General features: G+C 29.8%; 2 protein-coding genes across 2 annotated transcripts; one reads left to right on the forward strand and one right to left on the reverse strand.

Annotated features, from left to right (window-relative positions):
- Positions 1–8,422: 8,422 nt before the first annotated feature.
- Positions 8,423–10,309, reverse strand: LOC128195796 (nucleolin 2-like). The gene is made up of 7 exons (XM_052874469.1): positions 10,256–10,309; positions 9,634–9,741; positions 9,409–9,525; positions 9,139–9,216; positions 8,937–9,035; positions 8,702–8,794; positions 8,423–8,446 (listed from the first exon to the last, which is right to left on the reverse strand). The coding sequence occupies exons 1-7, from the start codon at positions 10,307–10,309 to the stop codon at positions 8,423–8,425; spliced, it is 573 nt and encodes a 190-aa protein (XP_052730429.1).
- A 2,634-nt stretch (positions 10,310–12,943) lies between these two features.
- LOC108325039 (DNA repair protein XRCC4) lies at positions 12,944–17,465 on the forward strand. The gene is made up of 5 exons (XM_017558024.2): positions 12,944–13,168; positions 13,271–13,413; positions 13,521–13,649; positions 15,158–15,280; positions 16,982–17,465. Exons 1-5 carry the CDS (start codon positions 13,015–13,017, stop codon positions 17,216–17,218), a joined length of 786 nt encoding a protein of 261 aa, XP_017413513.1. The 5' UTR covers positions 12,944–13,014; the 3' UTR covers positions 17,219–17,465.
- The last annotated feature ends 412 nt before the right edge of the window (positions 17,466–17,877 follow it).

A 17,877-nucleotide genomic window follows, 5' to 3' on the forward strand; every position in this document is an offset into this window, starting at 1 on the left:
ATATCCCACCTCCTCATTTTGTTCTCGAAAATTTCTTAAAACATTACTTCTAAACACTAACATCTCCACTCATCCTTGGAAACTCAAACTCTAGTATTATATCTCCCTATGAAGGCTTTAACTAATTCTAATATCTTTCATAAACCTTGAGAATTAAGAAAGGAAAATCATATCTCCTAAAAGTCATGAGTAGCTAGACACAATACTCTACTATCTAGACTTGGAGGAAATGGTAAAGTATACCATTTAGACTCAATTCTTCACAGAGAAGACACGACAGACCCACGACACAAAGGTCATCCTAAGGACGAACTGCTCTGATACCATTAATGTAACATCCCAAATTCTCACATTAATGTAACATTACATTTACGGTAACATCCCGTAATCTCACCCTTTAAAATTTCCTAGTTGATATAAGTCTATACATGTAAAAAGGTTCTAATTATAGTTCTTCTACTCCTCCCTTTCCTTGGCACTGTGTGAGGCGACATTCCTTCATCTGCTCCCGTATAACGAATTATACGATCATCGCACATACCCAAACACAAACAAGTAGGGTGAGCTAACATGCAACCAATCATTTATAAAACATGCATGCAAACCTCATATAATAATTATGTCAGACATACTCATACCATCATACAACAATCACATCATACATACTCATCTATTACTTTGATACACATGATAAAATGACATCACAAAACTTGTTACTTTATACCCCGACTCGTCCGGACTAGAATGATTACCGAGCTATGGCGCGTCTTGCACTCGTGGTGGCTTTTTGAAACTTGGGCACTACCGCCTGGCACTACCGCCTTATGAAACTTGGGCACTACCGCCTTATGAAACTTGGACACTACCGCCCGGCACTACCGCCTTATGAAACTTGGGCACTACCGCCTTATGAAACTTGGGCACTACCGCCCGACCACAGTCACGAGGTTAATCCGTCATCACTCACCTTGGATCATATGGAAGCACCCAAGACTAGGATCTCCTGCTACTCCTCACCACATGGTTCAATCCTCTCTACATGAGAAGAAAGACCATTGGAGTTTCAGGATGACCCCCAAAACTGAGCTACCATGCAATCATTCTATACACCCCCAAAATCACCACCATGTATCCTCTCCTTGAGGATCATGGAATTACGTATATGAACCATACTATCACTTTGAAACTTAACCCAAGACATGAATAATAGATACTATCATATTATCACAGTGAATCCAACATATCTCATGCATTCACATACTTCCCATATAAATCACATCATTATAGTTCACAACCATGTTCAGATGCATAATTCAAATGTAATAAAATCCAATCATTTTAGAAATCATACAAACTGAATATATCACAAAATAAATTAACAGTACATAATCTGTTCAATATGATTTAAGTTAAAAACTTGTCGAGTAGACTTCCAGGAAAGAGAGGTGCGTCACAATGGACAACTTAAGTACCAAATCTTTCCTTAGCCAAAGCGTTCCTCAACTAGTTTTTAACAAATTTCTTATTTACAGATTCAAAACAACAACATATAATATTTACACCGAATTTCAATATAGATAAACATACAGTAAGCATTAACAATATTCACACATAATTTCAAGACATGAATAGTAATAAAACAGTACTAAATCATAATATAAAAGCTTAGAAAAGTTAGCTCCCCTACCTCTATTCCATACTTAATCTCTTGCTCCGAATTTGTTTCCCCGAAAACTCTTCAGAACCTCTACTCTTCTTGCAACTAAAAATTTCTCCCTAACTCTTTCTTCTATATTTTTCAAGCTCTCACTTGATTCCTCTTTTCTTGGTGTAGAATACCCTTCCCTTCCATGGCTATTTATAGGTAAAAAAATTTACTATTCATTAATTATTTTAATATTATTTATTATTTTAATATTATTTAAAAATAATATTTTAATTAGCCACTTGATTAAATCTGAACCTAATTCCATCCATGCTAAGGAATCCTAATTTCTTTCATGCTAAGAAATTCTTAATTATTTTTTTTTACTATTCACTATTCACTTTTTACTATTCACTATTCACTTTTTACTATTCAATTTTCTAAAAAAATTCTAAATAAGTTATCAAAATTTTGAAGCTCTCCTTCTAGAATTACTATAATTTTATATCCAAAATTTACATTTTTTTTTCTATCCATTAAAATTATTATTACTAATAAAATGCTAAAATTTACTATTATAAATATTTTTCATGAGTCTTACAAATGAAGCTACCAAAATTTCTTATTAATTTTTTTTTCCACATTTTATAAACTTGTTATATTTTCCATTCACAAATAAATTTATTACTACTAGTAATGAAATTATTACTATTAAGGTAAATATTTTTCATGTGTCTTACATTAATTCAACCGATGGTTGAGCTTAGATGTTTGTTTGTATTTCTGGTGACAAAAATTTTAAAAGAGAAAAATTTTAAATGACAAAAAGATAAATGAAAAAAAAATGTATAATTATCATGAAACCAGGCTAAGCATTTTAGGTAGTTTATATAATATTGCTTTCTTAGTCGATAATAAAGAAAAAATGTCAAAATCAAAAGAATAAAATGTTTTATGTTATGAAGAAATCTTTTTTTAGAACACGTGGAATAAGGAGCTCATTTATTTGCAATATTTGTTAGTACAAAGTTATTGAATATCGTTTTCTTATCATAATTGAGATATTAATAATTTTTATAAATAAAATCATGTACCTAACAAACTAATAATTATTAACGGTAAAAAATTGTAACTTTTGTAGCAGTAAATTTTCCACCACATTATTTATAAAAACTGTAGAGCATCAAAGAAATAATGTTAAATTTCAAAAGTTTGGAAACAATAAATTACTAATTACTAATTATTAACAACCTTTCGTTTTAAGTCTTGGAATAAAATGGATTAAAGTGCTAATCTGATTACAAAAACTTTTCAAAATACTCAAAATCCCAATTCATTCGCTATAGTAGGATTTTTCTTAAGATGGCTGATATTTCGTGTTAGACATTATTTATTTATATAACAGCAGAAATATAATTTTAGAATAATGAGGAATGAAAATGTTTATGATTAGGTTTAAAATAAATTATTATTCTTTTTACTAAAATTCCATAATTTAAACTTTTTTAGTTGATCACACATTTTTATCAATAAATTATATTTATAAGGAGACATTGGTCATTAACTTATATGACATGTCAATAATAATTTTGGTTTGGATAATTTTTTTTTATTGTTGTTTTTTTTTTCCTTTTTAGAGCGTTAAGTGCCATTTATCATAATCAACTGAGGAATAGAAATAGTAGTAATTTGAATATGAGAAAATGTTGGTTGTAGTATTAATTAGAATAAGGAAATATTGGTTACATTTTATATTATTACTTTACAAGCTATTGAATTTTGGAATTTTTCACCTCACATGACAGATTATTTTCAGGTAATGAGAGTTGATAATTTTCATACATTTAGTTAATTTGATAATTTGATTTAGATATGTTGAGATGAAATTAATAGACTAGAGTTGTATTTTCCTATGAATTTAAATTATATGGAGTTGTGATCTAATTGGTGTATACTTATTTTGGAATAAATTTTAGTATTTGAATAAGTGAAACATACTTAGAGTTAATCCATATTTGGGTGCATATCAGATTTATTTTTATGATTGAAATATGTTAGAATGTTGAAAATGATAATTTTTGTCATTTTTTTGTCTGCATATTTTTCTTGAATGTGGGTAAATACTCAAGTGATCGCGTCAAGCAGTTGCAATCATTGTTTGCATATAACAATATTACTTAAGTTCACAATGGTTGATTAGACTATAATGTTTTCCACTCAAGTTGCGTCTTAAGGTTTTGACGAAACAGATACAATTTTCTCTTATTTGAAACTTTTATTGTTCAAGTAATGAAAAATTAGAGTTTTCACAAGTGTTGATTATGAGATTTTTGTAAATTGGGTAACAAGTCACTTCAGTGAGTAATGGTGAGATGCTTGAACAAGAAAAAAAAATTAATATTAATGTTAATACTCACGAGAGAGATTATGTCATTATCACTTGAGTGAAAAGAGATGTTATTCAGAAAATAATTTCACATTGTATCTAGTAAAGATTATGTTGTTTAAATAGATAAACGAATTCAAGCCATATATACTATTGTATGTTATCATATGATTATTGGTACGTAATTTAATCATATATATGATATATTGATAATTCATTTTATATAGTTGAATGTATGACATATGCGATGAGATGAAATTTAATGAAACATACAACGGATATATATATATATATATATATATATATATATATATATATATATATATATATATATATATATATATATATATATATATATATATATATATATATATATATATATATATATATATATATTGTATGATAGTTAGTAGGAATGATATTTTGAGTAATAGTTGTTATAATATGTTAATGTTTTAAGAATAAGACATTGATAGTTAGTTTAATTCATGTTTGGGGACAAGTGACAAGTGTAATAAAATATAACGAATATTATATTATTTTAAATGATATGTAATTGAATATTAATATATTTTTAATTATGATAAAGTGTTCTATGATGAGAAAAGAAGAATGTATATAGTTATGATTAATGTAAGGCGATATATATTACATTATTATTAATAACGTCCTTTGTCTGAAATATATTATCACGCAACATATTATGGTAACAACCTTACAAAACTTAAGATGAATTATATATAATATAATATATTATATTTCTAAAATAGGAAGATTATATATATATATATATATATATATATATATATATATATATATATTGTGACGTTGGCGTGTGTGATATTTATACAAGGACAATGATGTGTATATGTATGTTTGTCACAGTAAAGTTAAGTTCTAAGGGAATCTCAAGATACGGTGACACAATTTAATGTAATGCGTTTTATAATAAAGTGCAATCAATGAACTATAATAACCAAATCACAGTAATAAAAGAGTAATGAATACCAATTCAATGTCCAGCTACTTGATAGTACTGCTTACTAGCAATTGTCCAATATTCTTTATTCATAGGAGACAAATTATCTATGAAGAGAGAAATTCGATAAAGTACAATGAATAAAACGAAAAACTTAATATAGTAATCAAGGTTAAAAATATTAAGTAAAAATTTTATTGTAGCCTATTTTTTTTATCCATTGGATTTCAATCATTAATTGAGCTTTTGGACTAAAGTTTACTTGTACGAAAAACAAAAAAATATTGCTCGTAGTCTTTAGAATATATCATCTAAAAATACTGAAGATAATTATCATTCACATTCAAAGAAAAACAATTAACTTTAGAAATAATCAAACTCAAAGAGCCCTGTATGATTTCTCCATTCACAAAAAGAATTAGTTAGTAAGAACTGAAAACAAAGAAATCAAAGTTTGTCAAACTTAAACATTTTTTTTAACAAATCAATAGTAATCTGAAAAAAATATTTAGATTTCTTTTTTCTTTTTACTAAATCTGAACTTTATGATGTTTAATATTCATCGAAAGGTGAGATTTATCGATAAATATATATATATATATATATATATATATATATATATATATATATTTTAATTATTGATGAACGATATTTGTTATAGTAATGTCATGACTTAGGTATAATTCATCCTATAGAATTGTTGAGTTCATCCATAACTAAGCTCTTCCATCTAATATACATACACAGCTAACAAATTTAATTAAACCATAATTGAGTAAAAATTGTTATTAAGTTCATAATATATAACAACTTTAAAAATTCAAAAGAAAAATTATTGGTAATTAATATTTATTGATGAATTTTTTTTCTATCTATAAAATTTTGTCCATAATTTTAATAACTTTTGTAATAAAAATAAATAACTTCTTTTAAATAAATTAGTTGGTTTCAAAATGTTTTTTCTAATAAAAACAATTAATTACTTTGTTTTTGTCCTAAAAAAAGTGTGTTGTGGTTAGATAACAAGAGATTAAAACGATTGTAATTAGTGTAATTATCATGATTTAGAATATGAAAAATTATAATAGATTTCAAGTTACAATATTTTTTAATTTGTTCATATTTGTATTTCTAATATTATCTTTTAATGTTATTAATTATTGTAACTATTATAATTATCAATTAATGATTGTAAAATTACTTGGTTTTTCAAATTCTTTCAATAATAATAAAATTAGAATTATATATACATATATATATATATATTATCTATATATTAATACATTATTCTCTTACTTTCAACACTTTTTTAATTCACTTGTCTTAATTTAAGTACACACTACAAAAATCTGTATTTTTACCGGGGGTTTTTCTAAATATTACCGGCGGTTTTAACCCCTGCAAATCATATTTCTCGCGGTTGGAAAAACCGGTGGGAAAACGTCCGTCGCCAAGCAAGTACCGGCGGTTCTGGAAAAAACCGCCAGTATTAGCGGGGGTTTCCAGAAACCGCCGGAATTTCCAGGGGTTTTGTAGAAACCGCCGGAATTAGTTGGGGTTTTATTAAAACCGCCGGAAATAGCGGGGCTACTCAAAAACCGCCGGAACTAGCTGGGGTTATCTTAAAACCGCCCCTATTTTTGATGGTTTTGTTTACCGGGGTTTTAAAACCGCCGGGAATTTGTATAGTTCATTTTTTTTTATTGTAATAAAATTATATTATAATAAAAATGATTTTATTGACAAAACAAACAATAAATTAATATGAACTAAAATTTAATAATATTGCATAAAATAAACTACATTGTTCAACCTAATATCATTCATATAACTAATTGTTCATACATAAAAATTAAAAAGAAACCGGTTCATTATGTTCAATACTAAAAGTATGACTCATAAAAGTATTCAATAACAATATCTAATTTTTTTCTTCATTACATCTATTGTTTGGCCCACTCTCTTGATCAGATACCTACAATATAAGATAATAGTTAGTCGATAATATATTTAATAAAAAAATCATACAAATAAATTTAACAATTAAAAAAATCATATGTGCAACATACTCCTAGTGTTTACATGATCATATAAAACACCATTTCAGGTCCACATGTACATGTATCCCCTTCATCACCCTTCAGTGTATCTTTTCAATCTTTCAATTAGTTTCCAGTCTCATGTATGACATTCAATTAATCGAGAAATCATTTTATTTTTGAACAGAGGTGAAATGGATTAATTTTTTAACTTCGTAATAATGACTTCTTTTATTTTATTCAATAGAATTTAGAAGCAATAATTTGGGGATGACCTGCTTCTTATTATATCTTTTCTACTATATAATATAAAATAATAATCAGTTTTACAAATTTGTATTTGATAATTTAAAATTAAAAACATGTATATATAATATAATTTGTAAAGAGGGTATTGCTACTGTTTTTATCAGTGAACAGTAGTATTATCCAGTATAATATAATCAGATTATATCCCAGTTCTGAGTTGAATTAAATTTTGAGATTATTTATAATTTCAAAGACTGAATTCACATTATAACTTATATTTTTAATTCTGCTTTCTTAAGACATTAATTCTAAGGTGATTTAAGAGGAAGTGGCTATGTGTTGAGTGTGTCCCACACTAATCTTATATTTTGCTATATCACATAATGATAAATAACCTTTTTATCATCACGTCAATGATATTTTCATAGCTATATATATATATATATATATATATATATATATATATATATATATTCAACAAATGAAACACTGATATAAATACTGTAAATTTAATTATATCAGTTGTGTCAAATTATATGTACAGTACACACATGCATTTCTAAGATCAAGAATATGGTTGACATTTGCAGGAACAACTTGAACAAGAAATAGATAAGGATATTCTTACCAGAAGCTGTAGTCTCACCAAGAATATCCTTGAATTGGTGTGAATCAAGTTTAGGACCTGAACAAAGCATTGAATAGAATAACCTGCAAAGGGAGGGAAGTTTACCAGATATCAAGCTAGAATCCTTTATCTGACAAAAACGTTCTTGCTATCACAATGTCTCTACCTATTAATTATATTAGAAAAATAATTACAAATTTGACACTTCATATTGTTTTCTTAAAAAAATATTTTTCATATATTTTATTACTGTTTTTTGTGTTGCCAATTAATATCCTAAATTAGTAGTTAAAGAGTTAAAAATATATAATGAAAATATGACGAGTTGATGATATTAAATAATTAAAGGAAAAATATATTGATAAAATATAAATAATACGGGAATGAATCAGATAATAAAGTTGTTTTTATTAAAGATAGAAAAGATAGGAGAAACGTCTAATTACAGGAATTAACCGATAGTAGCTTACGAACTTGAATCATTACAGCTATAAAATCACAAGGTTCCTTTCATCAATTCCTAAATGGAACAAACTTCATTATGATCAGAAGCCACAAGGTCCCAAGCAACTTCCATCCACTACTTTTTTCCATGCAAATTTTGTCCTTGTTCATTTTATTTATTTTCGGAACACAGCCCAAGATGTTGAAGATAATGCTCTAAATACTTGCAATAAGAATTTAGTTAAATAAAATATCACCAAAATATCAGAAAAGATGAATTTAATTAAAAACTATAAAACCAAAACCAACGGAGAAGATTTAAATAAAATACCTCTTCATCTGAATCACTAGTACTTGAGGTCTTAACAGGCTGCTTAGACACAGGCATTGACTTGGCATTGGAAACCTTTTTGGCAGCCTTCTTCTGGAAACACAGACACATTGGGTTTGTTTAAGTTCAATATCTGATTTACTTGATAAAAACAATCACAAACAACTAATCATTTGACTTCCAGAACATGAACCAAAAAGCACTATTAAAAGATAAATAAAATTAGTAAATTTACATTGTCTTCATCAAAGCTGCTATCATCAGAATCAAAACTATCAACTTTCTTCTTTGACACAGCAGGCTTTGACACAGTAGTTGCAGAGGGCTTGACATCCTGTATATTAACAATTATAAGAACAGAACATAACGCCCAATAACAAATTTATAAGAGTAAAATAAGCTCAGTTATCAATTGCATCCAATCACCCACAACTTACATCGTCTTCATCAGAGTCTTCACTTGAATCATCGTCTGATGAAGCAGGCAGCTTTGTAGTTGCAGATATTTTCTTTTTCTAATATTATCAAGCAAGTAAACCACGAGACAAAAAATAGAAAATTATTGCACAATGTTCCCACATATATTGGCGAAATAAAGATTGTCCAAACAGAAACACACTGAACAATCTACTTGATATAATTTCTTATTTTAATTCCAGATAAAATATACAACAATTTGGTGATGTCCCACTGAGTATAAAACTTACATCGTCCTCATCAGAGCTGCTATCAGAATCAGAATCAGAACTTCCACTTGGCTGAGTTTTCTTGTTAGAAGAAGTTATATTCTTTGCTGCAGCAGGGACCGCCTTAGTTTTTGGAACCTTAAAACAATATGGAAAAAAGAGGAACCGTAAATATTTCAACAAACAAAAATCCCAAATACTGAGTTGGTTTTCTCCAGTTGAGACATGATGAAACGTGTTACTCACATCATCCTCGTCAGAGGATGCCTCAGATAAATCAGAAGAGCTTGCAGCTGCAGCTGGCTTGCCTTTCTTTGCAAAGGCAGTTATAGAGCCATTCTTGGCAGCAGGTTTCTGAAACCAAAAAGAAAAAAGATGACAAAGCCCATAAAAATACAAATGTGAGTGATATTTCAACTGACGTAAAATTTATATTCTGGACCAAATAACAATAAAAAATAGTGAGAAACGATAACAATCACATGAAAGTTAGGCCTACTAATGCATGAAACCATGAATATAAAAAAACAGTAATTATATTCTCAATAACTCTGTCTGCAATTCAACAACTTATTTTTCTAAAGAACGAGTACCAACGTCAAAATCCTGAAACTCCTCATATCACCTTCTTGATTTTCGGGGTTTGTCACAAAAAGAAGAAAACAAAGCTAAACAAAAACCAACTATAAACTAACACTGAAACCAAATACCAAATTCATAAAACATGCATCATGTAAATAGAGAAGAAAAAAGCTTTTTGAAGCCATTCCACACTCAAGTATTTGACTTACTAATGAATGAATAAGTGAACTAACATTATTCTTACAATGTACAACAATCAAACACATATATGGGATGTACCTTTCACAGGGATCTCTTCATCACTTTCACTTTCCTCATCACTCTCGCTATCATCATCCATATACAATTTTCAATGATGGAAATTATCACATAATCAGATAAGAAAAAACAAGTCATTATTTCCATAACAAATTTACCATTATCTTGACCTTTCACTGGAAGATCCTCCTCCTCCTCTTCTTCACTGTCTACTCAAATTACACAAAACAAAAACATGCTTGACTATAAAAACATGCCATAGTGTATGCTTTCTAGGTTGAGGACTAGTCTCCTTGAAGAAAAAAGGTTGTCTTGCGAGTTGCAATACACAAACACATCAATAGTTCAATGAAAATGAAACTGAACATTCAGCCACAACATACGTGTTTGTATTATTGCATTGTAAAAGAACACTCAAAGTAAGTATACAGAGAGGTATGTGAACAAATTACAGCTACAATCAACGAGCTAGGTCCCATATCAAGACAATTTTCCTTAAGTGACATGATATCTGACCACTGGATTTCCATATTTCTCTTTAGTTTGCCTTCAAGAACTTTCCAAACTAGATTTCGTTTAACGAAGTAACATTTTGCCACTAAATCACCCTCATGTTTTAATTTATACTGCCACAAAGAGAGACATCTTTGAGTTATTTAAAACTCAATGAAAATAATAGTTTCCCAAAATTCTAGAGACAAGTAGTTATATCTAGAATATACCTTCCACGAAGCAATTCTTAAAAGTGAAGTTGGGAAATTTGAAGCCTTAAGCTTTTCAACAGAGCTTGATGCAGCCGCAGCCGCAGCCGGACTTTCCCTTTTCAAACTAGAGCTTAAATTTTCATTTTGTGTATATGCAATAAAAGGTAAGTCATGAAACTCGTTAGTAGAACCATGAAAAACTTTGAGTGAAGCAAGAAATGGTGAGTCACAAAAACCCTTAAAAAAGAAAAAGAAAACCCTTTCAACCTCTTTTCTTCAAGACGGAACTGTGTTTTCACAGTTTGGGTGGCGCAATGTTGCTCGTGGTAGCGGATTGCAATATTTGGTTTTTTGCAGGTGCTGATTTGTGATTTGTGGTTGATATATTCGTAGACTGTGGTGGTGATTTAGGGCTTTGCGTTTTGATTCAATGAGGGAACAAAAATGACGTTGTTGTTGATTCTGATGACTCACGGTGATCGATACGGGCGCGAGGTGGTGGCTGGAAGGTGAAGAAGATGGAGATCTAATGAAGGTGGCGCAGTGAATGACGGCGTGAAGGAGATGGTGGCCGACAAAGATGAAGAGTCGAAGTGGAAATGAAGAGTTGAAGTGGAGATGAAGAGATGAACTCAAAACGGCAGTGAAGGAAAATAAAAACGCGCTAAGGAAGGCAGATTAGGTTAACCAAAATAATATTTTACTCCGAAAGTGATTTTTTTTTAAAATATTTATAACTTAACTGCGGTTGCACGAAACCGCCAAAACTTAGCGGAGGTTTCCCAAACCGCCGGAAATAAACCTCTGGTAAAATTGAATGTTTTTGTAGTGACATGTTTCGGTATTTTTAGAAGGAATTAAGGTAAATATATTTGTATTTTTCAACTTTTGTTAAAAATATAGATTCCTATTTATACTAAATTTGGATTTATGTAAGTTTATTGTTGTTGAGGAACTTGTTTTAAGTAATGTAGTTTAATTTTTTATTCATAAATAATAATATAAATAATTTTGTATTTTATTTTTATATATTTATTTTGATTTTCTTTATAATCTATATAATTTGTTTATATTTTTTAAATTTTGATTCTTTATCATGAATTTGATGTAATTGTTATGTTTTGTATTATTTTTTTATTTTAATAATATTTTATTTGATGATAAATAATTAACGAGTTTTTGGGATGTCAGCTTATATGTTAAATTTGGTCTAAGATAAAGTTGTTTGAAACTTTAAATTAGTTATCCTTAATTGATTACATTAATTAATAAGTTATTGGTTAAATCAAGAAGTTACAAGTTAGATTGTACAATTAAATACGATAAATGTGTTAAATTATAACACCTGTAACGTAAATAATTGTATTAAACTATGAACCGATTTGATAAGTTGATTTTCGTGGTTTTAAACACTAGAAAGTGACTTGACAATGTTCAAATTTCTCATAATAGTTTTTTTTTTCATTTACATTTTCGTCCACAAGACTGAGTTTATCAGGCAGTTGAAAAACATTATATATAACAAGTTTAATATTTTTTTATTAAAATATATATTTTTAATTTGATCAAACTATTTTAAATGGTATTCCGTTAATCCCATTTTTTTTAAAATTCTTTAACTCAAATTTAGAGTGACAATGTTACTATGATAACTCACTATTTTTAAAAGAAATGAAATCAAATGGAAAAAAATAAAAAAACTGAAAGTTATCGTATGAAAGAAAAAAAAAAGCTATTAAACATATGTAACTTTTAAGTTTTGTTTGTTTTTAATATTTTAGAATTTGTTTTTATCTTTTAAGGAGAAAAAAACAGAATAAGTAAGAAATGAAATGAACTTCTTTTGTAAATTAGTATTAACTTATTTACAAGTTAATTTATAATTTTTTATTAATTTTTTTGAATCTGATTTTTAATTATATATTAGTTAAAACTGTTTTTTATGTATATTTTTTTTCCTTTGAGAAACAGTTCAAAGATGTATAAATTTTGGTTTGTTATTTATGTGAAAGTCAAACCAGAAAGATGAGATTGACAAAAGAAGACAGACAGAGAGAGGTGGAAGTGCAGGGCAAAGGCATCCATGGCGGAGGAAACAGAGAGGTACTCCTGCTCCAAGCTTCTCATCCCAAACGCTCACACTGCAAAAGAACAACCCATTTTCGTGAAGGTCACTTGGTTTCCCACCCACTTCCACCTTGCCGTCACCGATGGCCTCACCGCCTGGCATTGCCACCGTACATCCCTTTTTGCTCTTTTCTCATTTTCAGCTACCCATTTCCGATTTCTTGCAAAAGCAATCTTCAAGTTCTGATTTTTCTTTTCTTTTTAATTTTAAGCATCGGAGGAGGAGGTGAAGCAGCGCGCCGCTCAGTGGGACCTCGCAGTTTCAGAATACCTGGACTTGTCTGGGCGCTATTTGGGGCTTCAACAACAGGGCTCTGTCTACGCCTTTGACGATGCTGGTGATGGCCATAAGAGGGTTATTATTACTCACTCACTCACTCTTATCCATGTTAATGCTTTGAAAACTGGTGTTTTAATATCTGTTTGCTACTTTTGGTATTGGTTTTGGTACGACTGTTGCAGTTGTCGTGGACGTTTGAAAAGGAAGGAATTACTATGCTTTGGAGATGGAAATGCTTGCTGTCTCCTGATTCCAAGAAAAGTAATGTGGAAATATTGGACTTTCTCATGGGCTCGAACGATAACATAAGTGTAAATTCTGCTTAACTTGTGCAAAGTCTTTGCCTTAATGTGTTCTTTATACAAGTTATTTCAGGTTCGCTGTGTATGTGTGTGACATTCACTTGTCTGTTTTATGTTTGTCTGTTTATATTTGGCATTATGCTAGTGATGTCTTGAATATCCTCTGTTTATTTCAGACAAAAGGAAATAAAGGAGGGGATACAATTTTGAAATTTTAATTGAAGAGAAGATGAAAGATTTTTTTTTTTTTTGAACTGTTGTTTCTAGAAGTTTATTTTTTTTCGTTCACTTTGTTAGCCTTATTTGTTTTCTACCACATAAAAGAGAGAGCAGTGTATCACCATTTACATTTCCTTTACTGTTTATTTTCTTTCCTCTCATCCAAACAAACCAACCATTTAGTAGAAGTTATAGTTTCCGCTTGACCAGGAAAGTAAGTTTCTCACAAATTGTCTTTCTGGTATTAGTCAGTAAGTGAAGACGGCAACATATTTTTAGTTAACTAGCTTCTATATACTGGTGAACTTTTAATAGAACTTATGCATCACATTTTTAGCAACTTGTAGAAAATATAAACACACGAGAAGCTTTGAGAGGTAACAAATAGGACTCTTCAATGTGGTGAAATATGGGGGGTAAAAGGCTGCCTTGTCATTTATAATATTCTTTATTTTAGGAAAGACAGGATGAAATTGCAAAAGTCTGCATGCCATTGTTCCCTTGTCATTGGTTCAAGTTACATTTTCTGTCTGTGTGAGGAATCATTGTTTATAGAAAGACTGATAAGCATTATTGTTTGTAGAAAAACTTGGTTCTAATCTTGAGAAGGTGCAAAACAGATAAAGTAGCTAGAACTGAATCAGGAAAGGATATAAACTCTTATTCAGTCTTATTTTGCTCAGATTTCTATCATCTGCGTGACTCTATGAGGGATAGTCTTGTACATACAACAATTGATTTCTTCTTGAATCATTATGGGAGGTTAAAATATCACCTTTCCTTAAGAACAAAATGGGCAACATTCTTTCTTATGTATTCTAACCCTGCATATATTTGTCAATAATAGTTTAATAGTATAGGAATAGTGTAGGTACTCAATGGTGGCCCTGAGCATAATCAAGGTGGGCGACCTACCACAGCCCAATTTATAACAATAGAATGAAAATCAAGTTTTAAGATATTTACTTCTTTGAAGATATTTAGTTGTTTCCCTAATGCATGCATAACTTACATATTAACTATTCCTATTGCACCTGTTGGAAGATGTTTGTCAAAATTAACTATTCCTAAATTTTGTTGATTTTTCTTTTTTTAAATCTTGATTATGAAGCCATTATGGATTATTTTGCAACAAAAAAATACAAGAGCTGTACTTAAATGACTAGAAGGACATTGTTTTACCAGTTTGTGCTGGACACCAAAGTTCTCAGGACCAGCTGTAGATACCTAAGACCTTCCTCCCTTTCCATTAATTTTGAACATCACAGTTAGTCGTGTTTGTTTACATCCATGTACAGGGCAAAGTTGTCGGAGAAAATGAATTGTTTGAGAAGATGAAAGTGGAAGCTGAGAAGTGCTTAGCCCAGAGTGAGAGAATTGCCAATGAGAGGCTGGAATTTGAATCTGAAATCTATGCAAAGGTAACTTCTTAACTGTTAGATTTTAATTGTTTTATTGTAAATTCGCATAGCACGGCTCAGCCTTGTGTCAAGAGGGCAGGTTGGTCCAGAAGATGAGTGAGGCTGTTAACTGATTTGAAAATCTTCTTGCTATTTTAGCCAATCTTAAATATATGTTCAATTCCCAAAACAAGTTCATCGTAACCATTTTGTGCTTGAAATGTTAAAGATTTATAGTCCACCCAAGGCATGGTGTAACTTGTGTTGTCTTTTTGGTTCTTTTGCTGACCGCTTTATATGGCTTTGTGCATGAGAGCCTTTTCTGTTTTCTTGTAAAACTTATTGTTATAAATACTTTTAATTACTTGTTCTCTTCTTGACCTCTTTCAATATTTATAAATTTTTAAAAGTGAGGTGATTGACTTAGCAAGCGAGTTTGGGGTGTTCACTTGAATTATTCTAGACCAAGAAATTTTACCATTAACTTATGAGGTTTTGAATACTTTATGCAAATCTTATGCTTTCAAAATTATGTAGCTTGAATAAGTTTTACTTGTTAGAGTGTTGTACTTTTTAATAGACAAAAGAACTCTGTAGCTTTTTCTAGTGTACAATCATGAAATGAAGCAAAGTATCTGAGTAAGACAGTACCTGGATGCCAGGTCTGCAAACTCATTTGAATCTTAATGCTAAAACAACTCTATAGCTGTTTTTTATTATATTATCATGATATGAAAAAAAAAATCCGAGCAAGGCAATACTCGTTGGATGCAAGGTCTGCAAACTTATTTGAGATTACTATATCTCTTTCCATGCTAACCTTTTTGTTTCCCTTAAAATTTCCTTTCCTTTCTTTTCAACAATGATATATTTTTTGTTAAAATATACTTGGAGTTCCTCTATTTTGGGCAAACACATTTTTACTTAAATGGTTTTTCCTTTAGTATAATGTAGAGACTAGGTGATGTCACAATAAATATACTAGCATAGTATACGAGCCTTCTGCCAATATTATTTCAGGCTATGGAAAGGGTCAGATGTAACAATGTAATTGTAAAATATTAGTGTTTTGACCACAACACATTGGTTATAAATGATATAGATGTAATTAGTTTTCTCTGAAATACTCTTATACTGTATCTCAAGTATTTTGATACCTTTTTCTTGATTAGGTTGTAGATAATTTCATTAAGTTTCTACAAATACTTAACTAAAAGTATTTGTTTATGACGTTGTCCTTTACGATGACAAAAACTTGAACATTGAGACTAAAGATTAATGTACTTCTTCTTCTGAATAGGGTCACTTCCTAAACCAAAAATTTATCTTTTTCTTTTCATATTTTTCTGTGGCAATGCCTAAATCACTGGCTGATGGCCATTCTCTCAAGATAGTAAAATAGTTTACCAAGGACAAGGACTGTACCAAGTTCCTGACAACTTGTATTATTTTGTTGTGTTCGAATAGTCATGAGTGGAAACACAATTAATAAATAAATGGGTTGAGGAATTTAATTTGAGTAGAGCACCTCTTTCACCAATACCTGGTTATTGAGGCCAACTTAACTAGCCGAAGGATGATGCTGTGTTAATATTGAAATTTCTTCATTGTCTTTGGATGCTTTTCATTACATGCAGTGTTACTAATTTTGCATTCCCTTTTTTCTGAGTTTCAACCATCAAGGATGACCTTCCGTTTTGTTTTGTTTTATTGTGTTTTTAGTTTCTGAGGGTTTTAAATTCCAAGAAATCAAAACTGAGAGAGCTTCGAGATAAGCTGTCAAAACAAGAGAATACTGAGAAATATCCTCAAGAGGAAGACACAGACAAAACTGAGAGTTTTGGTGAAGAAAGTGATTTTGACAGAAGTGATGAAGATCCTCAAAAGGACATTACTAGTTCTTCAACGGATGTCATGGCAAATAAGCCTTCTCGTACAAAAAGAACTAAACGGACGTGATAATATCTGCAGCAAGCAAGAGTTTATTTACATCTGGGAATTGACATCATTACAGAAATTAGTTAACTAAGATAAGCACGATGTGCTCCTTGTCAACCTTTGTCTTGTCTTGTGTACAGGTTTGTTTACTTCTTAGGTTCTATGTACAATGTTTACACCGGCTTCAAGGTTGCATGCCACTGCTAACTAAGCTTCTTACTAATTTTTACTTTTACGCTAGAAATATATTGATCTTTTGTTTATTTAATCGTAATATTGATTCTAATTGTTTATAAGTTTTGTTATAATAACTAATTTCTTAAGAAATTTGGTTCGTTACTTTTTTGGTATATTTCTTCCTATTTCTTATTTTTAGAATTCAAACTTTAGTTTACGTAAGAAGTTCGAATACAGATTTACATGGAAAAATGCAATTAAAGATATTATTGATTTTGTTTATTTTGAAAGATATCTTGACAACAACCACCTAAAAAATTCAAATTTTTAATTCAAAACTTATTTAAGGTACTCTTTTTAATTTCATTTGTACCAGTAACATGTGGAAGTATATCAACAACTTAGGTTGACGTACCTATGCTCTAGGATTTAGTTAAGATATTTTACTTTTCCATTGAAGATGTTTTCTAATTCCAGCAACCTATTCAAGATGATTTTGTAAC

This window comes from Vigna angularis, chromosome 3, assembly GCF_016808095.1.
Source record: "Vigna angularis cultivar LongXiaoDou No.4 chromosome 3, ASM1680809v1, whole genome shotgun sequence".
Lineage (NCBI taxonomy): Eukaryota > Viridiplantae > Streptophyta > Magnoliopsida > Fabales > Fabaceae > Vigna > Vigna angularis.